This window comes from Chrysemys picta, chromosome 20 (assembly GCF_011386835.1).
Source record: "Chrysemys picta bellii isolate R12L10 chromosome 20, ASM1138683v2, whole genome shotgun sequence".
NCBI classification, from domain to species: domain Eukaryota; kingdom Metazoa; phylum Chordata; order Testudines; family Emydidae; genus Chrysemys; species Chrysemys picta.
In genome coordinates this window covers 9,720,169-9,748,095 of record NC_088810.1, presented here as the reverse complement: position 1 = coordinate 9,748,095, position 27,927 = coordinate 9,720,169, and the positions used below count along the sequence as shown (strand labels likewise).

General features: G+C 48.6%; 1 protein-coding gene across 2 annotated transcripts; it reads left to right on the top strand.

Annotated features, from left to right (window-relative positions):
• Nucleotides 1-455: 455 nt before the first annotated feature.
• LOC101943472 (interferon-inducible GTPase 5-like) lies at nucleotides 456-11,903 on the top strand. 2 transcript variants are annotated; one of them, XM_065573623.1, is made up of 2 exons: nucleotides 456-579; nucleotides 7,215-11,903. In XM_065573623.1, the coding sequence occupies exon 2, from the start codon at nucleotides 7,255-7,257 to the stop codon at nucleotides 8,437-8,439; it is 1,185 nt and encodes a 394-aa protein (XP_065429695.1). In that variant the 5' UTR covers nucleotides 456-579; nucleotides 7,215-7,254; the 3' UTR covers nucleotides 8,440-11,903. The 2 variants fall into 2 exon arrangements, with proteins under 2 accessions (XP_065429695.1, XP_065429696.1); XM_065573624.1 differs by lacking the exon at nucleotides 456-579 and adding an exon at nucleotides 4,515-4,794.
• The last annotated feature ends 16,024 nt before the right edge of the window (nucleotides 11,904-27,927 follow it).

The window sequence follows — 27,927 nt, the reverse complement described above, 5'->3', positions numbered from 1 at the left end:
CTCTCAGATCCAGCAAATGGATGGGACCGTGGGGCCAAGGGTTCCCCAATCCTTAGGGAAGGGCTGCAAGGATGAAGCCGGCTGAGGCCCATAAGACTCAGGGCTTATTCTGAGCAAAAGCTGTTATGAGTTTGTGACCCCAGAGAAACCCGTGGGTGGGGTTTGAAGGGCTGTTCACCAGCCAGAGCTCAGCTCTGTTGGAGTTGGGGGATCTCTGGGGAGCTTATTAGCATGTGAGTAGATTCTTCTATTGTTTTTAATAGATTTTCTCTATAATGTTTTTACTTTATGAATAAATGTGCCTGTTCAGAAAGAGCGGTGTGGTAATGTGACTGAGGCAATGACACTGTTTACCCCGTCTAAGGAGAAAGGAAACAGGCCTGCTAGGGAGTCCCTCCTGTAGGGCAGGGAGCTGCACAGCCCATCTGTGACCTGCTTCCTTCCTTTCGATATTAATCAGATCAATGTCTCAGTTCAGTATATAAGGAAGAGACGGGGGTGAGATCACACAGCTGGAGACTGGCCCATCTGTTCTACATCAATAAAGCTCAGAAGAACTGAAGAGTTTAGGGGCTAACGGTGAGAGACTCTTTTCTGGGTTGGGGCTTGTTAAACCATAGGTGCAACCAGGAGGGGATGAGGTATAACAGAGCGAGACATGCCTCCCAAAGTGTAGTAGGGGGCACTGTGCTGGAGGGAGCAGGTGAGCAGTTCATTAGGGGGTGCTCTGCTGCAGGGTGTGGGGCTCCATAGGGGTGCTGTGCTTCAGGAAATGGGGTTGGGTCTCACTAGGGGCGCTGTGCTGAAAGGAGTGGGGTGTGGGGATCAGTAGTGGAAGCTTTGCTCCAAGGAGAAGCTGGTGGGCTCACCGGGGGCGCTATGCTGCAGGGAACGTTGCCGAATGCTCAGCAGGGAGCACTGGGCTTCCGGCAGCAGGATGGAGGTCTCGGGGGATGCTGTGCTGCAGCGGTAGAGTCTCGGGAATCAGTTAAGGGCAGCATGTTGCACGGAGGGGGTGGGGGCTCAGTAAGGGGTGCTGCGGTGCAGGGATCAGGGGATGGGGGCTCAGTAGGGGGTCCAAAATTCCAGGGCGGGGGCTCAGTAGAGGTTTGGGGACGTCCAGAGGGGGCGCTGCGGTGCAGGGGGTGGGTAGGGCACATTTAAGGACTGCTGTGCTGCAGAGAGTGAGGTGCAGGGCTCAGTGCGAGGTGCTGTGCTGCACGGAGGGGTCAGTAGGGGTCATGTGGTGCAGGGAGTGGGAAGGGGGCTCAGTGTGGGATGCCGAGCTTTGGGGTCGGGGACAGAAGAAGTTTGGAGATCCCCGGGGAGGAGGGGCTGTGGTGCAGGGGGTGGGTAGGGCACATTTAAGGAGTGCTGTGCTGCAGAGAGTGAGGTGCAGGGCTCAGTGCGAGGTGCTGTGCTGCACGGAGGGGTCAGTAGGGGTCATGTGGTACAGGGAGTGGGATGGGGGGGCTCAGTGTGGGATGCCGAGCTTTGGGGTCGGGGACAGAAGAAGTTTGGAGATCTCCGGGGAGGAGGGGCTGTGGTGCAGGGCGGTAGGCAGCGATATATGAAATGGAAAAAAACATGGTTAATGCAGAGTTCAGGTTTCCCAGTGATAGCTCCTGCCCTTCCAGAACACCAAGATGAGCAAAACTCCGACATCTGAAAACGAGGAATAGAGATTGTTAACCCAAGGACCCCCACAGCGCCACAAGGGCTGGTCACAATTGATTAGTCCCCTGAGCTACAGAATGCAAAAGTCCTTAGCTTAGTCAAGAGAGGGAAAGTTTGTCATTGTCCATCCTGGCCAAGCCACTGCAGTGAGCCAGCCGTGCTGATAAGGACTCCATTTCTATCTCTGGCTCCCAATCTTTGTCCTGAGGGGTGTGCGTGTGTGTGTGCACACACACTCTTGGGTGTTAGTTGTGAACATCCTGGTCACTGGGGCTCTCGTTGCTTTTCCACATTCTCCACTGATACGGGTCATAGAATATCAGGGTTGGAAGGGATCTCACAAGGTATCTAGTCCAACCCCCTGCTCAAAGCAGGACCAACCGCCAGACAGATTTTTGCCCCAGATCCCTAAATGGCCCCCTCGAGGATTGAACTTACAACCCTGGGTTTAGCAGGCCAATGCTCCCACCTCTTCAGCCCAGCCTTTAATGACCCTTTACCATCCAGCCTGTACAGTCACACATACACCTCAGGTCTCCAGTCCTCTCCGAAAACTTGGGAACAGCTTTTTAACCCTTTACACTCTGTGCATAGCAATGCAAAACACAGAGGGAAACTGAGGCATGCATAGGAATCATAACAATATTACCCAAATCCCCATTTCATCACAGGGACTTAATACTGAATGAGAGGTGATATGTAGGGTAGGGACAGCTCATGAAGAGCCTTAAAAGTGAAGAGAAGCAACTTATGTTTTATACAATAGAGAAGATGGTTGCAAAGACGTAGGCTGAGGGATAGCTCAGTGGTTTGCACAGTGGCCTTTTAAATCCAGGGTTATGAGCTCAATCCTTGAGGGGGCCATTTAGGGCAAAAATCTGTCTGGGGATTGGACCTGCTTTGAGCAGGGGGTTGGACTAGATGACCTCCTGAGCTCTCTTCCAATCCTGATATTCTATGATTCTATTAAAAGCCTCATGGGGAGAAATTGTCATGAGTAAATTATACCCCACTTTCTTTATTTTGCTTTATGCTCCATTTTTCTAGCTTTCAATTAGTAAGAAGAAATTGTTCTGAGTTTATTCTTTGCTGATTGTATTAATGATTGTTAGACGGATAGCAGTTCCATGGCTGTAATTATTGCTTTATCCCCTTGAAAAAGATTCCATGTGCTTCTTATAAGCATAACATTTTTGGTGGAGAATTGCAGTGGGGGAACAAGGTGAGATGCCGTGCTTGTTGTAAGAATATAAGAGTCTGCATAAAACAAAGTGATCGATCATTATAGAATTTGGTGTGCGCACCCTCGGTCGTAGCGAGCCGAGTAAAATAGGAGGAGAGCTTAGAGTTTCTCGCTCTAACCCAGCACTGGAGTAAACTGTGAAGGATATAGGAGTCTCAGGAGGTATTTGCTGTGTGAGACCCAACTCTGAAGGACATAGGAGTTTGGGCAGTAGTATTTTTTTTGTGAGTGATATTGTTGTGATCTCACTATTTTGAAAGAAATGTTTAAGAAAAGGGACCAGGAGGGGTGGGGGCTAGTTGAGGAGCCCACCCTCCTTGCTAAATTGGTAGTAGGACAAAGCCTGTGCCCATGGGAAAGGACGGTTCAGCGAGGAAAGCAGGATTGGGTCCAGACAGGCAGGCAGGCAACAGATAAAGAGACTGGAAAACTTGCTGGGAGCCCTGAGGGGCAGAGTGGCAGGAGTAAGGGAAGCAGTAAGTCCAGGCATGGGGAATTCAGATCCCTGGAACAGTACCTGAAATGGTGATTTCTGAGCTGATGAAGGTGTCATTTTGGAAGATAAACAAGTGATTTAAGGACAAAAAAAGAAGTTAACTCTGCAGAGCCTGGAGGGGATTAAGCAGCTGAATGTTGTAAAAATTTTGGAGGCAAAGAAACAATCTGATTTAAATCATTTGACTATGAACAATTTAATCAAAGTTTAGTTTGGCCAGAAGAAGACAGGTCTGGAGCAGAGAGGTAGATCTTTGAGTCGTTAGCCTAGACATGGCAGTGGAATTTGTGTTTGTGAGCAGAGTCAGAATGAGCTCTCCCCTGACATCTGGTGGTGAGCTGTGGAAAAGGACTTCAGGGGCTGATCTCGTTTGCATGGACACACCCACCCTGCCTAGCATGATGGGACAGCTTGCCCAAATGGTCACTTTGGCTGCTGTGGGACCCCCAGTCTCTTTGTTATTGGGGCAGGAGTAATGAAGTGTTGTTATCCTGGTTATGTGAATCAAGGACAGTAGAACTGTACTTGGCACTTTAAGATGGAGGGCCTTGCCCTCAACTTAGTAGGACTTGCTAGGCAAGGGACATGGGTTCCAAAGACCAGTGGATTGAGAGTGAGGATGGGGACAGATATAGTTATAAGGAGGGTGCTGGTTGTCTTATGGTATAAAAGTAGAGCTAGTGTGTTTATATCGTAGAAGACTGAAATCATTGATGCTTAGATCTGAGCATTAGAGTAACTTTGGGCTATGGGTTCTGAGTGTTTTAACACTGAGATTTCCCTAATAAGAGTGAAATCACTAAAAGCTGTGTTAAGTGTGTGTGTGGGGGGCTGAAAATATCCTGCTGAGCAGCTAGCAGAACCCCCTGGAGAGGTGTTGGAGATGCAAGGAGGGAGGGGTCTAAAGCATGTCTGTATTGTGAAGGGAACAAGCCAGCCGAGGGTGAAAGGTTAAGGGAAGTAGAAGAGGGGATCAGGGTGGTCACAAGGGAGATCAGGGTATGGGAAGGCAGAGGGAGTCAGTAGGCAGACCGCAGGCCAAATCCAGCCTGCCAGATGCTTTTCAGGCTGAAGTCAATCTGGGGCTGGAGGCTTCACTGGCAGCAGCACAGGGATGGGAAGGGGGGGAGCAGCAACATTTCGGGGGGGACGTCTCTACACCCCCCCGAGGACAGCCTCATGTGTCTCCACTATGCCCTGCCCTGCCCCGCCAATCAGGGAGCTATGGGGTCTGACATGCTCACTCTGCAGCCCAATCAGAGGGCAGCACTGTTGGGGCCCTAATCCAAATTCTTCTCCACTTTCTCTGAAGATGGCAGGGTCGGCGGGCCTTGGAGCCACCACTTGTGGGTCCCAGGCCTACTGGACAACCCGGCTGGTAAGTGCCCAACTGGGTCCCATGGCATCCCCTTGTGCCGAGGCACCAAATGCAGCATCCCCTCCCCACAGCCCCACCCCAGCTTTGTGCCCCCCACCCCCAAGTGGTCCCCAGAGTTCCCCACCACGGCCTCATGCCCCTCACCCCCAATCAGTCCCTGGAAACTCCCCCACCCCACCCACGTGTCCTCCCCACACCCTGTACTTCAGGACTGGTTCCTGGAGTCCTCTCCAGTCCCACCTCCACCCCCACCCCAACTGGCCTCTTTCCCTCCCCAAGCAGCCTCCAGTCACCCGCTACTGCCACATCCCGGCCTCCCCACATCTTCCCATGGCTGCTACATGGAGTCTCCTGGGTCCCTCCTGCTACCCATAGACTCCTTGATGGATGCAAGGGGCAGATTGGGTCATGAGGTGAAGGACCGGGAGGCACCAGGTGGGAGAGGATACATGCGCTATGGTTTCAGTAGCAGCAGGCAGCCAGGCAGGTGGGGGGCAGGAGAAGGCTCTAGGAGACACAGCGTGGCCGATGGAGTAGCTACGTAGGGATGTTCCTGTTCCCCTTATTCTAATAAAGCTCCTTGTTCAGAGCTAGCAGAGAGCATCTCTTGCTGAGACTCTCCCCCATCCTCATGGATCAGGGAGGGGTGCTGGGATCTGGGAGCTCCATGTAGCAGGGGCTTCTGTGAATCCCTTTTTAGGCTCCTGACTCTCGCCAGGCATTGTGTGAGCCTGGGCAGCTGACTCGGGGCTGTGAATTCACAGGGTGGCAGGTCACGTAAGTTAGGTGCTGCAATGCTGAGCCTGGCAATGCCCAACTTCCCCCTTGTGAATCCTGCCCTTCGTGCACATTCTTTGCAAAGAATCAGGACTGCAACAAAGAAATACCTGATTTCTTCATCAAGGTCTCCTGCTAATGGAAGCAAGTGGCAAGATCCCAAATATTGGCAAAACTGTTTGGGCCAAAAAGGGTAGCAAGTGCATACTGGCAATCACCATTAAGAAATGTTGTAAAACTGATAAGAAATGGAGACATTAAAACTACAAAGTATTGGAACTTTTTGCGCAGATTTGGTGCAGAACAAGTTCATATGAACAGAAAATCAACTTTTTAAAGTGTTGAATGGGTTGCCTCAACTGATTGTGGGGATTCCTTTACTAAAAAATGTATAAAATTCGGGGGTCTGATTTTTGGCTCACACATACTCTACATATGCTAATGAGGCCAAGAATGATTAGAGCTAGGTCCCCCTTCTACTTTATTTTTTAATAAAATAACTTATCAATGAATAACACATTTAAAAGTAGCCACCCTTCAACAAAATCTTCAAAAACAGACTTCAAAGAGAAACCTCAGAGCTGCAATTCATTTGCAAATTTAACACCATCAATTTAGGCTTGAATAGGGACTGGGACTGGCTGGCTCACTACAAAAGCAATTTTCCCTCTCTTCGGATTGACATCTCCTCATCAATTATTGGGAGTGGACCACATCCACCCTGCCTGAATTGGCCTTGTCAACACTGGTTCTCCACCCTTCTCTTCATGGAGGACCACCGAGAGCGGGTTCGGGCTCCGGTGAAAAAATTTTCGGGACCCCCCCAGCAAGGGCGGACCGGCTAAACAGGGCTGACGAGAGGGCAGGGGGAAGCCAGGTCCCCTTCCGGACCGCCGGGCCCCCGTAATTTGTACCGGCTTCCCCCCCCCCCCCCCCCCCCCCCGGTCGGCCCTGTTTGCCAGTATATATCTATGCCTGTATTTTCACTCCATGCATATGGAGAAGTGGGTTCTTTCACAAGAGCTTATGCCCAAATAAATCTGTTAGTCTTTAAGGTGCCACCGCACTCCTCGTTGTTTTTGTGGATACAGACTAACACGGCTACCCCTGATTCTATGTAGTACATGATTACAAACTAAAAGCAACAACTCTACTTTCTATACGTGTCTCTGTGGCTTCTTTCAAAGTAATCACTGTAGGGTGTATTGTAATTGCTGTGAAGCACCATTCCACTGGAGATCTTTGGTAGATCATTTCCCTGCAGCTCAGCTGGGGTGGAGGGAAGAGCTGGCAGGTTCACTGCAGTTCATCATCTGGTCATGCTAGGGACAAGCTGCAGTGTGTGTATGGGAATGTTTTGAAAATACAGTGTACTGAGCAGGTGGGTTTGAACTGAACTTAACTGTTGCTTTTCCCCCCTTTAATTTAATCAAACATCCCAGAGCATTTGCTATTGCTAAAGGTTGGGTGTTTGCTTCTAGGAAAATCAGCCTGTGTTAAACTTTATTACAACCTCATACAGTTAAAATTGATGTCAACATGAACCTTTCCCCCAGCCAATCGCAGGTTCTGAAGGAAAGGGGTTGATCTGATTTATCCTGATAAAAATACATCACTGGAATTTTTCTTTTCCTTTTTCTAAGATCTGTGATAAGAGCAACTGAGCCACCACCAAAGGCTGCCATGGCTGGTAGACTCTCCAGAGCAGAAATTGAAGAACTGAAGGCCGTTGTTGGGAGAGGAAACCTCACGGCAGCAGCTGCTGAACTTCAGGAGAAGCTGAAATCATTAGAAAACACCCCACTGAACATCGCCATCACGGGAGAGTCAGGTGGAGGGAAATCATCCTTGGTCAACGCCATCCTGGGCCTGCATGAAGACGATGAAGGAGCTGCTAAGACTGGGGTGACACAAACAACGATGGAGCCAACGGCTTATCCACACCCCAGACTCCCAAATGTGACAATATGGGACCTGCCAGGAATTGGGACAGAGAGCTTTCAGCCAGACAAATATCTTAATCAGGTAAAATTCAACAACTACGACTTCTTCATCATCGTCAGTGCTACGCGCTTCACTTCCCACCACACCACCCTGGCCCGCGAGATTCACAAGCTGAGGAAGAGGTTTTACTACGTGCGCTCCAAAGTGGATAATGACTTGAATTCTGAAAAAAGGAAAAAGAATTTCAATGAGGCGAGAACCCTGCAGGAGATCAGGGAGGACTGCATAGAGAACCTGAGAAAAGCAGGTGAGGCCTCCCCGTGGGTTTTCCTGCTCTGCAACTGGGAATTGGCCAACTATGATTTCCAGCTCCTGCAGGAGACCCTGCAGAATGAGCTGGATGCTCAGAAGAGACACGTTTTCATCCTGGCCATGCCCAACATCTCAGCAAAGATCCTGGAGAAGAAAAAGGCTGAACTGCAGGAGCATATTTGGGAAGTGGCCCTATTGTCATGTGCTATTGGTATTCTTCCTGTTCCAGGCCTCTCTCTCGTCTGTGATGTAGCCATCTTGGTTTTTCACATGAAGCGTTACTGTGAGGCCTTTGGCTTGGATGATGAGTCTCTCACTAGACTGGCTAAGCAGGTTGGCAAGCCTGTTGCAGAGCTGAAATCTGCTATCAAAAAGTCTCCACTGGCCTCAGAAATAACAAAAGAGTTTGTACTGACTGTACTTTCCAGATCTGCATGTGGAGCACTGACGGTGCTGGAACTTGTTCTTGATTTTGTACCAGGCCTTGGCTCCCTGGTAGGGGGGGGGATTTCTTTTGTGACCACGCGCTACATGCTGAAGAGCTTTCTGGATGAGGCTGCAGAAGATGCTCAGAAAGTTCTGACCAAGGCTCTTGAACCCAGAGCTGAATAGTCCATATAATAGCACCAAGACCGCCTATGCATGCCCACAGAAAACCAGACACACCTGGCCCAGCCCTCTCAGAATCTCTAGACGTGGGTGAGCCCAGCAACAACAAAACAACACCCTAAACCGACAAACAGCAGAGAGACCGACCAGATCAGATCAGATGGGATTCTGGTGAATCAAAAGCTTGTCCCTTCCACCAACACTATATGTCAGGTTAGATGGTTTCTTTTCAGGCAAAACTAACTGGGATGGAGCTGGTCTCTAAACTAGGAGAACTGTTCTGAGAACAAGACAATGCCCCAGTATCTCTGCTCGGCGCACTCACCCTGGCCTCATGTGAAACAGAGTCTGTAAGTAACCCCTGTGAAGTCTGGTACAACTGCGTCTTCAGGGCTAGATCCATGAAAAGGAGTTAGGTGCCATTTTAACCCCCCAAGTCCAGCATGGGGCACCCTGGGCATTCAGAACACCACTGCTCAGCTGCCACCTGACACTGTAGGTGCCTAAAGTCCCTCGACAGCTACATTTCCACCATTATAGTCCCCAGGTGCCTACGTTTCTGCCAGTGAGCAGGCACACAGCCGCATCACACCTGGGAACCTGCCTCACGCCGACACCCCAGAAGGTTCCATTCCCTCGTGTCTGGCCTGCAGGGCCTGATCCAGGAGTGTTCTCAGAACACACCTAACCCCACACAAAATGGATGGAGGGGGAGGTGGTTGTCAGGACTCAGGACCTGCAGCAGAGCAAGTCTCTGGGTAAGCTAATGAGCACAGTCAGCCTGTAGCAGGCTGCCTAATTGGCTCCACGGCTGATTGGCTGGAAGAGTCGACAGAGCAGCTCTCGAGTCCAGCAACAGCAGCAGGTCAGCAGCTGCTCAGAGCGTTCACCCGCGGCTGAGATGGCTCCTGCTCATTCCAAGCCTTGCTCCTGCCTTGGACCCAGCCTCGCCTCACGCCAGGTAACCTGGTTCTGACCCTCGGCTCCAATTCCTGCCTTGGACCCAGCCTCGCCTCACGCCAGGTAACCTGGTTCTGACCCTCGGCTCCAATTCCTGCCTTGGACCCAGCCTCGCCTCACGCCAGGTAACCTGGTTCTGACCCTCGGCTCCAATTCCTGCCTTGGACCCAGCCTCGCCTCACGCCAGGTAACCTGGTTCTGACCCTCGGCTCCAATTCCTGCCTTGGACCCAGCCTTGCCTCACGCCAGGTAACCTGGTTCTGACCCTCGGCTCCAATTCCTGACTCCGGCTGTAACCCTGGGCTCTGATTCCTGGCTACTGATGCCTGCTCCAACCACTAGGCCTGATCCTCCTCTAACTGCTAGGCACGGCCACCCATGTCCCAGTCACTGACAGTGGTGGTGCCTCTCTAACAGTTTAGTGCTTCAAGCACTCTCCTGGGGTGGGAAAATCCAAGTTGAAATCCTCTCTCCACATGGGGGGAATTGACGGTGTATTTGACGGATTAAAATACTTTGATGAAATGATGTTAAATTGAGAAGGAAAGTCAGCTAGAAGTTGGTAATGCTTTGGGCAAGACACTGTGAACATTATGCCAGGGTTTGCCGAGGGGTGATCCTGTTAGGAAAATAAAGGGGTTGCATTCGTATTGATATTTTTAATTAGTGATAAAATTAAGAAGTAAGGATAATATTTGCCATCAAGCGCGCTCATGTTACCACAAATACGTGAAATACACCTGGGCTGGCAAGGCAGGAAATAAAAGGGGTAGAAACTGAAAAATGTCTGATAAGAACAGTTGGTCACGGAGTTAAATAATCAGCAATGTAGCTTCTGGATCAATGCGGCACAGGCCCAGCTCAGCCACACACAGAGATCCTGCCACAATTGTAAAATAAGGAGACCAGGATGGCAGGTTTATGGAGCTGCTCCAGCCTGCCGGAGAACAACAGTTCAAGTGACTCCATGGTCCTGCAGACTGGACTGTTCCAACACATTCAAACAATGTGGCAAGACTTTGTATAAAACTCCTTTTGAAAGTTAAACATTTCAGCAGCCAGCAAAGTGCCGAGGGCAAACGGCAGCTTGGCCAGCATAGCGTGCAGTGGTGATCGGAGTGCATTGCAAGAGGGGCCCATGGAAAGCAATCTGTGAAAGGAGGTTGCTGAGCGGAGCTGAGCAGCAGGTGTTCACTGGCTGTCCCAGAATGGTCGTACTCATGGCTATGGCCTAATTGTCCTACACAACCTGATGTGACACCAGGAGTTCTGCACAAAAGAGACTGGAATTTGAGACCCCCATGTAAGAACTCACAAGACGTGCCTGTGGTTGGGTGGCGAGAAGACACAAGTTTCATTTTGGTTGGACATTTCCAGCCTTCATCACAGGCATGGGTCAGCGTTTGATTGGTCCATGCCAGCTTCTCCAAGCAGAGGAACCAAATTGAACTCACAGCAGAAAGGGGATAAAATGGCCTGTCTCCTTCAGCACATCACTTCCTGAAAGCCGAGAAAAGGAGAAGACCTGGGAATCCTCACTGCGGGTGACATTAAGTACCCTCAGTTAGGCACCTTTAACTATCTCTCTCTCTCTTTTCCAGCAGCTTGGGTTGCTTGTTAGCACACGAGGAAAACACAATGTCCGTCCTTCACTCCACCTGTGTTTGCAGTGTCAGCCCTGCTGTGATCAGTAACGGAGCTGAAGGCTGACAGTTGAGCAAAGATTTGGTGATAAGTAACACACAGCCTTTCTCTTTGGCAAGGACCCAAATCAGTCACTTGACTCCTTCCTCAGCTGGGTACCTCATTACTAAGGACATGTACATGCTTGTGTACGTGGTGTATAGATTGTCACAGAGTTAGAGCTTGTGCCCTTGTTTTGATAAAGTTTGTTGTAAAGTAGCTTTTAAATAGAACTCGTTACAATTCCTAAACACTGTTTATCCCCCGTAGTTAATAGCTGCACGCTGCCTGTCGAGTTCTAGGTGTACACAGACATCAAATAAGACTTCGTGTGAAAGCCTGTCATAAAAAAATAGATGTTCTTGTTAGGTGGGTAGGAGTGTTTATCTGATCCTGAGCTAATATAACTTGTGTGAGTATTGGTTAAAAGGGGTAACCACAACAGAGCCATTGGGAAGGAGACTATAGTGGGTTGGCATGTGAGGAATTGCTCAAGTTGTTTTATGCATTAGCCTAGAATTGTTTTCCACTGTTGAATCAAGTAAGAGTGGAGAGTTTTACTAATGGGCTTGAGTGTTTTCCTTCTGCCATAAGGACTTGGTCAAAATTCCAAACAAAGTCAAAGGATAATTGTTGAATAGGAATTTTGCTGCTTTCTGTTATAGATGTGTTATGTGATTCTTAAAACCTGGATGGTTCGCGTGTCGACCAGTTTTTCCCATTTCTCTCAGTCCAATCATAAACCAGTGCTACTGTGCATTATCTTATATTATATACTCTTGGCTGCTGTTGATAAGGGTAGCCAATAAAAATGTAAAATCAAATCTGAGTCCTTTTCTTTTGTTAAGCAGTCAATATCCAAAGCCCCCTAAGACAGACGAGTTGGGTAATCAGCTGAGCAATTAACTTAACCAAGGTTTTATTTGATCCCTTCCTTTCTTACATGTTCCAGGAGGGAAACACCCTCTGTGAATTACCCTGACTGGCCACCAGGTGCTGATCCCAGCCCGGGGCCAGGGAATGTTACCTCACTAGTGATAATTAGTGATAAAGGGGCAGAGGGTGCATCCCACAGATGAATCATGAACTCTTATCATTTCATGGTCGCCTTCACCCAAGCTGCCTTCCACCTTCAAATTCTCAGCCAGTTCCTCCCGGTTTGTCAGACTCAAACCCAGAACAGCCTCTGCCCTAGTCACTTTCTCCACCTCCTGTAATAAAAAACTCATCTCCAGCGGAGCAAGTCACTCGCCCATGGGAACCTGAGCTCCCACAGCCGATCAAGTCACTCACTCGCCCTGTCCTCTGCAGACACAGAGTCAGCTCACCCCAGAGACGTTGGCCTCTGCACAATGAGGCTTCTCCGGGAACGGCTTCCAGATGGGCCAAGACCCCCTAGCCCTGCAGCCTCTTGTCCTCATTCACATCTCCTGTCCTTGGGGATCTTGTGGGGGCGGTAGGACAAGAGCCCTGTTCCTGCTGGATTTAGGGGAGAGGTGGTTGGGGGCGTCTGAACAGGCGAAAACCTGGAGGAAGAGCAGGGACATATTCCCACCAGTCACTGCTGCTCCATGGGAAATACGCTCTGTGCATCCCCCCAACTAGCTATGAGCTGTCACTGCTGCTCCCATGGTAGGCGGCGGGGGGGGACGGGGGGGGGGGACGGACACACACTCTGTGCATTACCCGAACTGGCCACCAGGTGTCACTGTTGCTCCAAGGCTGACACACTGCAGGATGGCGTGAAACGCCGCAGGGTCAGTTCTCAGGGTCAGATTTCCAGGCGGGTGCAGCGCACAGCAGCCCCCCATGAGGAACAAGGGGAGCTGCCGGATGCGGGTCTGTTTGGAAAATCCAGTGAGAATTGTGCATCTCGTGAGCATGGTGTGGCTGCCCCAGTTGCCGAATGCCTTCCCTGTTGTACACAGTGATGCTGGGCTGAGACCTCCCCTCTCACAGCATCTGCCCCTAGCAAGGGACCAGTCTCAACTCTTAGCTGGATGCACCCGCTCGTTCCCTGCCTTGTGCCTGGGACAGTTGCACTCAGCAGCACGGACACAGAAGTACAGTGTCCCCTCAACAACCAGTGCGTTCTGGGACACTGGACGAATGTATCCCTTAGAGCCCAGCACCATCTCTCGGAGCAGGGGCTTTTGGGTAATTCCCATCTGCGGAGCATTGCATTATGGGAAGGAGTCAGTCAGTAGGATGGGCTGAACCATGACTGCCCCAAAGCCAGTGGCTCCTCGTCCATCCTGGGAACCAGCTCACAGGGCCCGGCCTTGGGGGTGCTGGGCCTACACTGGAGACCCCATCCCATGTGTCGCTACCAATCCTGTGACCAGCCTGTGACAGCTGCAGTGTGGGGATGCCAGGTGCTGGGAGCAGGATACCAGCCCCCAATGTTCAGAAATTGCAAGTCAGACCCAAGAAATCATGAGATTTTTTCCCCCAAAACCCACACGTTTGGTCCAAAACTCATGAGCTATTTTGGAGAGGATGATACTGAGGGGTTTGGTGCTCTGGTTTCTGAACTCCCCCTGCCCCGGCGTGTGTGTCAGAGACAATGGCTGTGCCCGGCTCTCCCAGACGCACAGAGCAGGTGACTCTGGCTCCGTGGCTGCTGGGTAGAAAGGAGCTTCTAGCTTCGCCCCAGACCCCCACATTATAATTCATTCATTTTGTGCCCCCTGCCCAGCCCCACATCTGCCCCTCCCCCAGCCCAGCCATTAATTGCGCACCACCAGCCCCACATCGGCTCTGTGCCCCCAAGTCCCACTGCTTCTCCTCCTGTGGCTCTGGGGGGGCTCTTCACCCCTCTCCCCCTCCCCTACCCAAACACTCCTCTGCCTCCTGAGGGGAGGGTGAGGGTGCTGCCTGTCTCCTGCAGCAGCTCTGATTGGCTGCCCTTCCCCAGGAAGTGGGGCAGTGGGTATTTCTGATGGAGCAACAGTGACACCTGGTGGCCAGCCTGGGTAATGTTTCCTTCATTAGCACAGCAGTGACATCCAGTGGCGAATTAGGGTAATGCACAGAGTGTATTTTCTAAGTGGAACAGCAGTGACTGTGCATTGCATGTTACTGCTGCTTCATTAAGTAATAAAATCTGGTATCAGAGGGGTAGCCGTGTTAGTCTGAATCTGTAAAAAGCAACAGAGGGTCCTGTGGCACCTTTGAGACTAACAGAAGTACTGGGAGCATAAGCTTTCGTGGGTAAGAACCTCACTTCTTCAGATGCAAGTAATGGAAATGTCCAGAGGCAGGTATATATCAGTGTGGAGATAACGAGGTTAGTTCAATCAGGGAGGGTGAGGTGCTCTGCTAGCAGTTGAGGTGTGAACACCAAGGGAAGAGAAACTGCTTCTGTAGTTGGATAGCCATTCACAGTCTTTGTTTAATCCTGATCTGATGGTGTCAAATTTGCAAATGAACTGGAGCTCAGCAGTTTCTCTTTGGAGTCTGGTCCTGAAGTTTTTTTGCTGTAAGATGGCTACCTTTACATCTGCTATTGTGTGGCCAGGGAGGTTGAAGTGTTCTCCTACAGGTTTCTGTATATTGCCATTCCTGATATCTGACTTGTGTCCATTTATCCTCTTGCGTAGTGACTGTCCAGTTTGGCCAATGTACATAGCAGAGGGGCATTGCTGGCATATGATGGCATATATAACATTGGTGGACGTGCAGGTGAATGAGCCGGTGATGTTGTAGCTGATCTGGTTAGGTCCTGTGATGGTGTTGCTGGTGTAGATATGTGGGCAGAGTTGGCATCGAGGTTTGTTGCATGGGTTGGTTCCTGAGTTAGAGTTGTTATGGTGCGGTGCGTGGTTGCTGGTGAGAATATGCTTAAGGTTGGCAGGTTGTCTGTGGGCGAGGACTGGCCTGCCTCCCAAGGTCTGTGAAAGTGAGGGATCATTGTCCAGGATGGGTTGTAGATCACTGATGATGCGTTGGAGAGGTTTAAGCTGAGGACTGTAGGTGATGGCCAGTGGAATTCTGTTGGTTTCTCTTCTGGGCCTGTCTTGTAGCAGGAGGCTTCTGGGTACACGTCTGGCTCTGTTGATTTGTTTCTTTATTTCCTTGTGTGGGTATCGTAGTTTTGAGAATGCTTGGTGAAGATCTTGTAGGTGTTGGTCTCTGTCTGAGGGGTTGGAGCAGATGCGATTGTACCTCAGTGCTTGGCTGTAGACGATGGATCGTGTGGTGTGACCGGGGCGGAAGCTGGAGGCATGAAGGTAGGCGTAGCGGTCGGTGGGTTTTCGGTATAGGGTGGTGTTAATGTGGCCATCGCTTATTTGTACGGTGGTGTCCAGGAAGTGGACCTCCCGTGTAGATTGGTCCAGGCTGAGGTTGATGGTGGGGTGGAAGCTGTTGAAAGCATGGTGGAATTCTTCCAGGGCCTCCTTCCCATGGGTCCAGATGATGAAGATGTCATCAATATAGCGTAGGTAGAGAAGGGGCATGAGTGGACGAGAGCTGAGGAAGCGTTGTTCCAGGTCAGCCATAAAAATGTTGGCATATTGTGGGGCCATGCGGGTGCCCATAGCGGTGCCACTGGTCTGGAGATATATATTGTCACCAAATTTGAAATAATTGTGCGTGAGGATAAAGTCACAGAGCTCAGCAATAAGTTGTGCTGTGTCATCATCAGGGATACTGTTCCTGACAGCTTGTATTCCATCTGTATGTGGGATGTTTGTGTAGAGAGCCTCTACATCCATGGTGGCTAGGATGGTGTTTTCTGGGAGGTCACCAATGCATTGTAGTTTTCTCAGGAAATCTGTGGTGTCACAGAGATAGCTGGGAGTGCTGGTGGCGTAGGGGTCTGAGTAGGGAGTCCACATATCCAGACAGTCCTTCAGTGAGAGTGCCAATGCCCGAGATGATGGGGCGTCCAGGATTTACTTGCATCTGAAGAAGTGAGGTTCTTACCCACGAAAGCTTATTCTCCCAGTACTTCTGTTAGCCTCAAAGGTGCCACAGGACCCTCTGTTGCTTAATAAAATCTGAATATAGATCTGGGCACTGGGAGCCAGGACTCCTGGTTGCTACTGTGAGCTCGATGTCTATAGCTGTTGTGCAATCTTGATCAAGCCTCTTATTTTCTCTGTGTTGCACTTTTCCCCCTGTGAAAGGGGGAATCCTGCTCCTTTGAGGTCTGTGGCACAAATCATGGTTTTACAAAAGCTAGATCGTGCCAAACCAACCCAATCTCCTTCTTTGAGAAGGTAACAGATCTTTTAGGCAAAGGAAACGCAGTGGATCTAATTTACCTCGATTTCAGTAAGGTTGATACGGTTCCACATGGGGAATTATTAGCTAAATTGGAAAAGATGGGGGTCAATATGAAAATTGAAAGGTGGCTAAGGAACTGGTTAAAGGGGAGACTACAGTGGGTGGTACTGAAAGGTGAACTGTCAGGCTGGAGGGAGGTTACTAGTCGAGTTCCTCAGGGATCGGTTTTGGGACCAATCTTATTTAATCTTTTTATTACTGACCTTGGCACAAAAAGTGGGAATGTACTACTAAAGTTTGCGGATGACACAAAGCTGGGAGGTATTGCTAATACAGAGAAGGACCGGGATATCCTACAATCTGGTCCTGAAGCCTTTCCCCCCAGCCCCCAGCTCATCACTAGCTGTCAGGGAGAGCTCATTTAGGGTTTGCTTATAAATCATCATTTGAAATGATTAGGTTGGCCAACATCACCGACATGCATGCCCTGACATTGTCATAAAAACAACAGCTGTATAAGGAAGCTAGTCTATGTTCATACTTTTCAAATCTATGATACTTTTTCAGATACACGTATTTTATGATACACTTTACATGCTTTTAAAGTGTGTATTAATGTTTCAATTCAAATTTCCAAACAATCACTACATTGGGAACACTGAATGTAACTAGTTCACAAAACTGGGGCAGGGGGGAGGGAGAGTGTTGGGGAAATTCATGGTGGGGGTGTAGGGAAATCCCTGCCATAACATTATTTTCAGATCTAAAGAATCCCATGGCATGTATCTTCTTTGTTCCCTCCTGTGAATTAACACTGGAAGACATGATAGAGTAGGTGCCTTTTCCATTGCCATTGCTAATTGCTTACCTCTGTTCAGCATCAAAGTAACGATCACACTGACTCACAAGTATTTATTTGATCAACATGAAACGAACAGAACTTCTTTGTAAGGCTCTGATTAAATACATCTTGTTGAACAAAACCATCATTCTAACAGGTCTGGTCGTTTAGCATGAATTTGTTTACTCTTGATTTAAGTATTTTTAAATGTACTATGGGAGAGAGGAGAATTGCATCTTTGTCTGACGGGTTCTTTTTCTATTGCTATTTGCCTGGGTAAAGCTAGAAGTTTCCTTAAAAAAGCAAACCAGCCACCAACAAGGGTGTTCTTCATGCATTCACTGACAAGGATTTGACTGTGTTTCTCTCTTGGAAAGTAAGAATAACGATCTCATTATAATGCATCTATACTGTGGGAGTACCCACCGGCCCTGCTCATGACTGCATCATGGGGTCTACAATCTGTAAGGCGCAGGAACTAGTTGTTGGAGTCTATCCACTCCTGAAAACTCTGACACATAAATCATCCCATCTCAGGCAACTGGTCCCTCTGTCTGAAGTCTCACATGACTGAGGCTTTGCAGGTTCATGTCCTTATTCCCCAGCTCTGTGTGCTGGGATAGTGCTAAACCCATGGCCGGGACTCAACAAGTAGTAATCATTTACGCACTGTTTGTAGGCCTAGGTTGACAGGATGTTTCTGTCACTTGAGACACTGTTAGCTGGATTTGAATCTAGCATGATCCTGCCTCATGAGAACAGATTGTCCAAACAGACCATGCCCAGAGTGCAACTACAGTTGGGTTTGTCTGCCTGCCCATCTACCTCTTATTTGGGTTCTCCCCATAGTTCCCAGTACTGCCCAATGAAAGTAGTATATTTGGGAATTACATGTAGTAGCAGACAATGATGATTAATAGTCAATATTGTGATACATCTCTCCAGGAACATACTGCCTTCCAGAGGTTTCACATCATAATCTCAGCACTCCTGGGGTCGTTCGTAAAGTACAAGAGATTTGGAAGAGTCTGTGCTTCAGGTATCCCCAGACACTGTAGATCAGTCTTTACTAATAATCTCTTCATAACATTATTCTTTCATGCATAAACTTTTAAAGATACAGGGCAAAATCCTGGGTCCATTGAAGTCAAAACTCCTATTGACTTCATTAAAATCAGGATTTCGCCCACAAAGCTTTTTGAATTGTGACACACAATATTCCACTGGCTATTACCGACACGTGACTTAGAACCAGTTTTCTGAACTCAACATAAAAAATAATCTGAAATGTTGAGTTCTCCACTAAAAAATTTTCTGCATAAATTTATGTTTCCTTTTGGGTCCAAAGTGAATGTTCTGTATAGTTGTTGGTAAATAATGGTGAAGTCCAGCCAGATAGCATTTTAGGTAATAGCTTATTGACTAGGTGACTCAATTAATTTGAATGGCAAGAATTAATTAACAAGCTTGCATGCCATTCAATTGTGAGACCCATTGTGCTTGAAATATTTAGCAATTGGCTGTATATTATGATGTTTCCTTCTGCAAACTAAAACTTCCTAAGAGAGGGGAAAGCTTGCAAAACCTTTCCTCGCATCATTGAAAAATTGTTCATCTGTATAGTCCCATTCAAGGGAGGGATTATGCCCTGCAATGAAACATCACAATTATTCTATTGTCATTCTATCCCCTAATCAGTAACCTACTAAATAACCTAGTGTGTGGCTGGACTTCATCATTTAACAACTCTCTGTGGGCTTCTCTACGCTGGGCATTCGTTTGCCTACACGGGTGTATATTCAGTGCACACTGGGGTGTCACTTGCTAGCTGGTTCATGTGGACTCTGCTGCCGCACATTAGAAGTTCTTCATTGTCCCATTTCAAACAGTACAACATTAATGCAGAGTAGGGGACTTCCACTGCGCAGCAGTCCATGCGGGCCAGTTAGTGCATAATAATGCAGCGCACACTAGAATTTACATCCCTCGAGTGAGGACTAATGCCCAGTATAGACAAGCTTTATGGTAGGTTATTGTACGTGAATGGAGCTACTTTGATGAGCAGTTACCTGTGTGAATAAAGGATTTGCAATCTGTTCCTCTGGAGAGATTACAGTCTTCAGAAAACTGGACCCTAGAAAGAAATGTAATGCATTAGGTTTAGAGCTGCATATATATCTAGATTTTGCTTGTGCGGCTGAGGTTGTTACTTTTAGCGCTCATGAAAATAGACTCCTTTGTATTAATTACAGTCACATACCGCCTGCACGCTATACGGAGTGGTCCTCCTCATGACACTCTGCCAGTGCGTCCTTGCATGCTACAAATCTGCAGTGAACCTTGACGTTGCCAAAGTGTGTGGAGATTGCATGATGTGAGCAAATGTCCATTATATTATTGGCCTCACATGCAGCTACCTGGTATAAACTTCCCCCTTAAACACACTTTCCCAGTTCCCCAAAACTCAGGGTGACTGTAGGGCCATTTATCTGTGCCAGAGTTCACAGTCCTCAAAGACTTATGCTAACTGCTTCAGTGAATGTCTTACAGGATACAGGCTTGTAGGGTCCTTTGCGCTACTACTTAGTAAAATAAAATGCGAATGCTAGCTCTGTGGGGTGCACTTTGTGCCAGGAGATATTGAAAACAGTTTACCATCATAAGTCTTTCCCATCTTCCTCCCACTGCCCAGGAAAATAAATCTTTTTCAAAGTCCTAATGTTTAAAGTTTTCCCACTCTTAGCCCTCTGTTCTTCCAGAGCAGTATAAAGAGGTGTTACTGCAGGTGTGAATGTAACTTATATCCACTTTATGGTCACTTTACACTGCCAGAGTGGTGGAGAGGAGAATCAGGCCCATTCTATAGTTCAGTAAGCTGCCTTCTTTGTCCAATTGTATTAGGGTGACCATACGTCCCGTTTTGGCCAGGACAGTCCCTTTTTTAAGCCCTGTCCCAGCTGTCCCGACTTTTTTGGCAAAATTGTGCATTTGTCCCATTTGCTCTTGCCAACTGATCATCAGATCATGCAGCGGTGTAATCAGGAAGGCCAAAGCACAACTGGAGTTGCAGCTAGCAAGGGATGTGAAGGGTAACAAGAAGGGTTTCTAGAGGTATGTTAGCAACAAGATGAAGATCTGGAAAGTGTGGGACCCTTACTGAATCGGGGAGACAACCTAGTGACAGAGGATGTGGAAAAAGCTGAAGTACTCAATGCTTTTTTTGCTTCGGTCTTCACAGACAAGGTCAGCTCCCAGACTGGGGAGGAGGTGAGCAGCCCTCGGTGGTGAAAGAACGGGTTAAGGACTATTTAGAAAAGCTGGGCACACACAAGTCCCTGGGGACGGATCTAATGCATATGAGTGTGCTGAGCTTTTGATACGATCTTGCCAGCAAGTTAAAAATTTCGGATTTAATGAATGGTCTATAAGGTGGATAGAAAGCTGGCTAGATCGTCAGGCTCAATGGGTAGTGATCAACGGCTCGATGTCTAGGTGGCAGCCGGTATCAAGCGGAGTGCCCCAGGCATCTGTCCTGGGGCTGGTTTTGTTCAATAACTTCATTAATTATCTGGATGATGGGATTAATTGCACCCTCAGCAAGTTCATAGACGATACTAAGCTGTGGGAAGAGGTAGATATGCTGGAGGGTAGGGATAAGGTCAAGAGTGACCTAGACAAATTGGAGGATTGGGCCAAAAGAAATCTGATGAGGTTCAACAAAGACAAGTGCAGAGTCCTGCACTTAGGAAGGAAGAATCCCATGCACTGTCTACAGGCTGGGGACCAACTGGCTAAGTGGCAGATCTGCAGAAAAGGACCTGGGGTTACAGTGGACGAGAAGCTGGATATGAGTCAGCAGTGTGCCCTTGTTGCCAAGAAGGCCAAAGACATATTGGGCTACATTACTAGGAGCATTGCCAGCAGATCGAGGGAAGTGATTATTCCCCTCTATTCAGCACTGGTGAGGTCACATCTGGAATATTGCATCCAGTTTTGGGCCCCCCACTACAGAAAGGATGTGGACAAATTGGAGAGTGTCCAGCAGAGAGCAACAAAAATGATGAGGGGGCTGGGGCACATCACTTACGAGGAGAGGCTGTGGGAACTGAGGTTATTTAGTCTGCAGAAGAGAAGAATGGGGGGGGGTGATTTGATAGCAGCCTTCAACTACCTGAAGGAGGGTTCCAAAGAGGCTGGAGCTCGGCTGTTCTCAGTGGTGGTAGATGAGAGAAGCAGCAGCAATGGTCTCATGTTGCAGTTGGGGAGGTCTAGGTTGGATATTAGGAAACACTGTTTCATTAGGAGGTTGGTGAAGCACTGGAACGGGTTCCCTAGGGAGGTGGTGGAATCTCCATCCTTAGAGGTTTTTAAGGCCTGGCTTGGCAAAGCCCTGGCTGGGATGATTTAGTTGGTGTTGGCTCTGCTTTGAGCAGGGGGTTGGACTAGATACCTCCTGAGGTCTCTCCCAACTCTAATTATCGATGATTCTATGATCTGCTCGAACCCACTTTGAAACTCAACCATAGTTTCTGTGATGAAATGGGAATGTTCTTAATGTTTTGTCTGAATACTGTGTGGATGCCTCTGTTTCCTCTATACATTTCTTAAGTATCTAGTGGGATAACGGTGTGTGATTGTTGCAGAACCTTAGAGGGCAGGTGTGATGCTGTCTGCACAGAGAATAGCCGACACCCTGTCTCCTGGCAACTGATGGCCTGGGCCCCTCCGCTGCAAAGGTGCTAACTGAAGGTGTTGGAGAACAAAGAGATCAGGTGGCCTCCTGGACTGGGAAAGAGACAAAGGCGAAAGGAGAGGCTGGAGAGTTTCAGTTTGGAGCTGGCTGGGGAAATGGAGGGGGGCCAGATGGGGCTCTGGCCTCCCTGGCCCCAAGATGGACCTGAATAAGGGGTTCTGTTCTCTGTACCTACAAGCTCTGTTTTAGACTGTGTTCCTGTCATCTAATAAACCTTCTGTTTTATTGGCTGGCTGAGAGTCACATCTGACTGTGGAGTTGGGGTACAGGGCCCACTGGCTTCCCCAGGAGCCCCACCTGTGTGGACTCAGTGCGGGAAGTGCACGGTGTCGAAGGGGATGCTGAATGCTCCGAGGCCAGACCCAGGAAGGTCGAAGCTGTGGAAGCTTCTTGCCCTGGAGACAGTCTCCTCCGAGAGAGGAGGCTCCCCCAGAGTCCTGGCTGGCTTCGTAAGGAGCATTTCCAGAGCATCGCCCGGAGACTCCATGACAGCCTCAATCTCCCCATGTGTTACTCAAGTATCTAGGTGGTTGTGTTACCTCAGTATCTGACATTCCTGCATGTACCCCAGAACTTGACAGTACTGCCGTAATCAATTTTGTATGTTCAGCCACTGCCAGCTGAAAACCAAACCTCCCATAGCTAGGAAAATCTTAGGCCTTTGTGAGGCCAAGTCAGACAGCTGCGTACTTGCAGTTTATTATTCAGAACAGGATGGGACAGCAAGTTATGGAAGAGAGTGAGTGGATAATGACCTTGGTTTTAGGTGCCCTTGACATGTTCTTATGGCTAGAAATACTCGAAATGTTTTGAGATAATGAGTAGTTTGTTGAAATTAGGGGAACTGGTGACCCAGGAGAGGTTATTATGCTGACCCACTAGGTGTCACTATAAGTTGTGTTGTGTTACAATTAGCTCTAAAAGATTAGGTAAAAGTAAACACCTCAGAGTAGTCCAAGGGATCTTTTCTTCAGGCAAGGAGCTGACATCTAAACTCCCCTTGAGGTGGATGGAAAGGGGGCCCCGGGAAGCCAGGGTGGTGACCACTAGAAACCAGGTCAGACTGTGGGTAAGTATGTCTGAAATGTCCTAAACCATTGGATATGTGTGTGTGTGTGTGTGTGTGTGTGTGTGTGTGTGTGCGCTTAAAATCTGATAAATAGTAGCTTTAGATGAAAGCCTGCATTTGTATCAATCATTCATCAGATGGAAGTGCTGTGTTCCCATTGATTTATTCCTGGAGAGAAACAGTTAAGTTACCACTGCTTTGGGTTCTGGGGAACCCCGGGTAACAGTGAGACAAGGGTGTGTGATTGTTGCAAAGACCCTAGAGGGCAGGTGTGACTGCCGTCTGGCTGCCTGGGCACAGACAGTGGCCGACACTCTGTGTCCTAGGAACTGATGGCCAGGTTGGAGAACAAAGAGAGAGGTGTCTGAGGTTGAGCTGCAGGAAGCAAGTCAGTCTCCTGTTTTGGGACTCGGGGGAAGAGCCCAGGGCTCTGGGCTCTGGACTCCCCCAAGATGGACTTTGCTGAATGTTCCTAATTTCTGTGCTAAGAAGATCTGTTCTATGCTGTGTTCCCGAGGACTAATAAACCTCCTGTTTTACCGTCTGGCTGAGTCACTGCTGACTGCGAGTTTGGGGTGCATGGCCCCTTTGGGGCATGGGAGGCTTCCCCAGGTGTCCCATTCAGGCAGATCCACTGCAGGGAGCTCACGGTGAGAACAGGGTTCTGAATGCTCCGAGTCAGACCCAGGAGATGCTGAAGCCAAGGAGGCTTGTCCTAGTGAGAGTGTGCCCTGCAGGGTGTCACACGGCAAGAGGGGCCTGTCTGAACTTCATTCGAAGTGGTTCCAGAGCACCCAGCCTGTGCTCTCCGTTACAGTTTCCACCTGCATCTCCAAGCCTCGGACCTTCTCTTCCATCAGAGCTGTCAAGCAGCACTTAGTACAGACAAGCTCTTTTCAGCTACTCGCTCTAGGATCATATACATCCCACAGCTCCCACATCTGGTCACCTTCATTGTCTCTTCCATGGCTTCAGTCACTGCCGCTGCTGCCTCTGTACCTGTCATAGCCTCCCATCTAAATTCTCACCGCCCCTAAAGACCAGGGGCTTGTTCCTCCTTCTCCGCCGACAGAACTGCCACTCAAACTCCCCTGTTTACAGTTCTGTTTGTCACACTTGTGCTGCTGGCTGACGGTTTGGCTGCCTTTATAATTCCCCTAATCAGGGAAGCCCGCCCCCTAATCAGGGCTCTGCTTCTCTCACAGCACACTGCCCTATACCAGCCTCTACATACTGAACAAGGAAAAAACAAAAATCACACACACAAAACCCTGCTGGGTTTAACACGGCCCACAGCTCCATCAGCTTTACTCATGGCTCCACCCGTAACCCCCATAACCAGACAAGCTCCCGATGCCAGGTCCTCCTGAGGATCCCACGACGGTGTGCTCAGAGTGAGAGGTGAGAGTCGCCCCCCAAATGTCACCACCGCTGGAGCAGGATAGATCACTGCTCTAGAGCCACCAAAGCCTGTAGAATAGGTGTCGATGCAGCTAACACATGGCTGTGGGTACGTCCCGCCCCACAGGGTGGGCAGCAGGACAGCTCTCTGCGATGGAGGTACACCTGAAACACATGCTAGGGAGTCGAGTACCCGGTAGGCACAAGGGAAAGTGGATTAAGAGATTCAAAGCTGGAATATTATTGTGATGTGACCATGTAGGCACCAAGACACAGAGACAGAGGGAGCAGAGTGATGATGACCTGGTCAGCTAGTTCCTGGCTTCTTCTCTGCTCACATTTCCTCTTCTGAATCCTCTCGCTCCATTCACCCTTTGCCTGCCTCCGAACCAGCCCTGGGAACTCTTCTCGTCTTCCTCCGTGAAGCCACCAAGCAACCTCCCTGTTCCGCTGGGCTGTGCCCATGAAGTGCATTTCACCTGTGAAATCTGCCTCGGTGACCTTTCCTAGGGATCCCCACTGCTTGGAGCTTGTGCATCATCCTCATCCCGTCACCTCTCGTCTCCATGCACTCTGCTTCCTGAGCCTGCAACCCAGCATCTCCCAACTCCCCATCCAGCTTCAGACACTAATAAACTCAATAACACTGATAGACTCTGTGTGTGTGTGGGGGGGGGTCCTCTTTCAGACTGAGAAGTACTTACATCTTTAGCCTCCTTAGCAAATCATAGCCAGACATCCTTCGCTGAACACCGCAACACTGTTACACTCCGGCGGAGAAGATGAAAGCTGAGCTCTTTAGTGTTATGAAACGGTTGAAGTTAAATCCTCATTCACTGGAAATACGTCTGTGTCCACCGTAGCCAAATGAACAGCTGTTGAGTTTTTTAAAATACCCAGTTCAGACTTGGCTAGAATCAAGATACTTTGGGGCTGAGATTTTCAAAGCTATTGCAGAGATGTGAATATCCCAGTGCCCTCAAAATTAATGTACATACGGCATCCAAATCCCTTTGAAATTAAACTCTTCACTTACAAAGCCTGTGTTCAACAATGCCTGCTACTGGGTAACCCCAAAATAATTCTTTTAGGAAAAGAACCCCCGGAGTTTGCTAAGAACTGGAAAAGATCTCTGTGGGATTCAGCCCTAAGTTACAACTATGAAACAGCACATTTTGATAGTTGTAACGTGAAGGAGTCGAATCAGACTTACCCAGTTCTCCCAGGAGAAGACACAAAGGGAAGTGGTTAGAAAAGCCCTGAGCTGCTCATGCTTTTATATGGTGTCTTACACCATGTGGAGGGTCGGAAGCACCTTTGTGTATGATGTCCACACTAGTTACCAACCACAGTTCATTAACAGGTAACTCCTCCAGCTGATGTCCTTGTTTACTCATTGTTTATATGGGTCTTTTCTCAGCCTCTCCTAACATGACAGGTAAGTTACACCCTGCAGGGTCCTTTCATTTAAAAACATTACGGTCCAAATTCAGGCCTGGTGTCATTCCACAGACCTCAGTGGAGATGAGTGGGGCTGGCCGGAATGCAAGAATTCATTTTCCAAAAAATTCAGGAGTTCAGCATTTTGTTTCATTTCTTATCAGGACAAAACTGATACTTCATCTTTTTCACACACAAAAACCCCCCAAAAACCCAGAGAGCAACACACAGAGTCCCCGTAGCAGCCAACAGACGGATCACTACACCGCTCCTCTGGGATCTTGGAGGTCCATGAGTCAGGCAGAACAGGACCTTGGACCCGTGACTCACACGTGTCAGGTGGGTTCCCTAAGCACTGGGCTACTGTGCGGGGTGGGGATGTCTCTCTCTGTCCTTCTCTTTCCCTGTGACCAGAAACCCCATTGTGGAGCTGAGACCCCTGGCTGACCATGTTTAAACCGCGCCAGTTCTCTAAAAAGTTTTGGTTTTGATGAATTATTATTTTTCATCAAAAAACCAACTGCTGCTACAATATCCTCAGTGCGCTGTAATGGTGGAATTCTCCCTTGTGACTCCCGGGAAGGAGACAGCCTTGATTCTCTGAGCTCAGCACCTCCACCCCAATGGTCCTGAGCCAACCCCATTGAAATCAAAAGGAGTCATCCCAATGAATTGGCTGGGCTTCCTATCAGACCCCACGGCTTCAAATTCACCCCTGGAGAGAGTGGACATTGCAAGGTCTGTGCACCATTTAAGCTTTCAAAGTAGGCTTTAAGTGCAACTTAGCTTTTGTGCTGACCCTCAGCCTAGTTACAAATATCGTCCTATGGTGACTAGAAATTCAATCCGCATCCAGACTCCAGTTATGTCTCAAATGCACTGGGACCGGGGATCAGGGAGTCATCAGGGCAGAAGCTCAGATCGCTGCTCATTGCAGGGTTTCTCCTACGTGAGATGAAGGACAGCGGTGGGTGGAAGGAAACAGGGCAGGTTTGTATAAAGGCTTTGAGTTAGTCCCTTGATTCTGTTCTGCCTCAGCTCCATCCACAAGCAGCCAAATAAGCTATGGTGTGGTGAGAAAACACAGCTGACAAGGGGCAGAAGTACTTGAGAGATGGCCAAGATGGAGACGGCTGTGGGATGAGATTAGATTAGTTCAGAATCTGACCAATTTTAGGTCCTGCTGAGAGAATTTTTCCTTGGAGAAAAGTTTCCTCTCATACTGGAATCATTTTAAAGTGTAGCACACACACCAAACAGGACTTCCTCTCACCAGGGAAGGGAGAAGAGCATTTTTCAGAAAAAAATGTAAGGCCCAGGGCATCAGGACAGTCCATGGAGCCATGCCCGCTTACACCAGTTAAGGATCAAACCCTCACATTTTTAAAAACAATTAATAAAAATATGAAACTAAAAGCTACTTTTAAAGGTAAATCAAATAGCCCTAAATTCTGAGGTAACGTTATGAATTGGTATCGGGATGGACATGAGAGACTTTGACATGTTGTTAGAAAAATAACTTTTAAAAACAAACTAACAAAACCCGGGGACATCTAATTCCAGTAACAACCGACTGATATTGAAATAATTCAGCACTCTGTAGGTATAGCGCATCCAGGAGTGTTTGTGACGTGCTTTGAAATCCTCCTTTCTGAGGAGGCCTCAGGACACTCATCTGTTTCTGTTCATCCTTGTTTTGTATGCAAAGGAGCAGAGGCCCTTTGAGGTGCAGGTCACACAGGGAGCCAGGGCAGAGTCACAGATAGAACCCAGGAGTCCTGATGCCTCATACAACATGGTAACCACCAGTCGTGACCCCTGTTACACCGTGTTACAAGACAGCATTAGTAACGGATCTTGTTAAATAATATTTAATGTGGCACCAAATATATGACTAACAGGAGAGTAATTGTTGTAGAGACTTATTCATATTTTATTTTTTTGTGAACTTCTGGTTGAATCATCTTCTGATCTAAACCTGCCCTTTGACACACTAGTCAATGTGGGGATCTACTTTAACTCTGGGCCTTCTTTGTGCATGAAGATAACGACTCTCCATAGGAATCAGCAGGGTGTAAATTTCAAGCTTGTTTGTAGGTGGCGTAGGATTGT

Excerpts from the sequence above, each read along its gene's own strand:
- LOC101943472 (XM_065573623.1), top strand. The coding sequence starts at position 7,255 with ATGGCTGGTAGACTCTCCAGAGCAGAAATTGAAGAACTGAAGGCCGTT.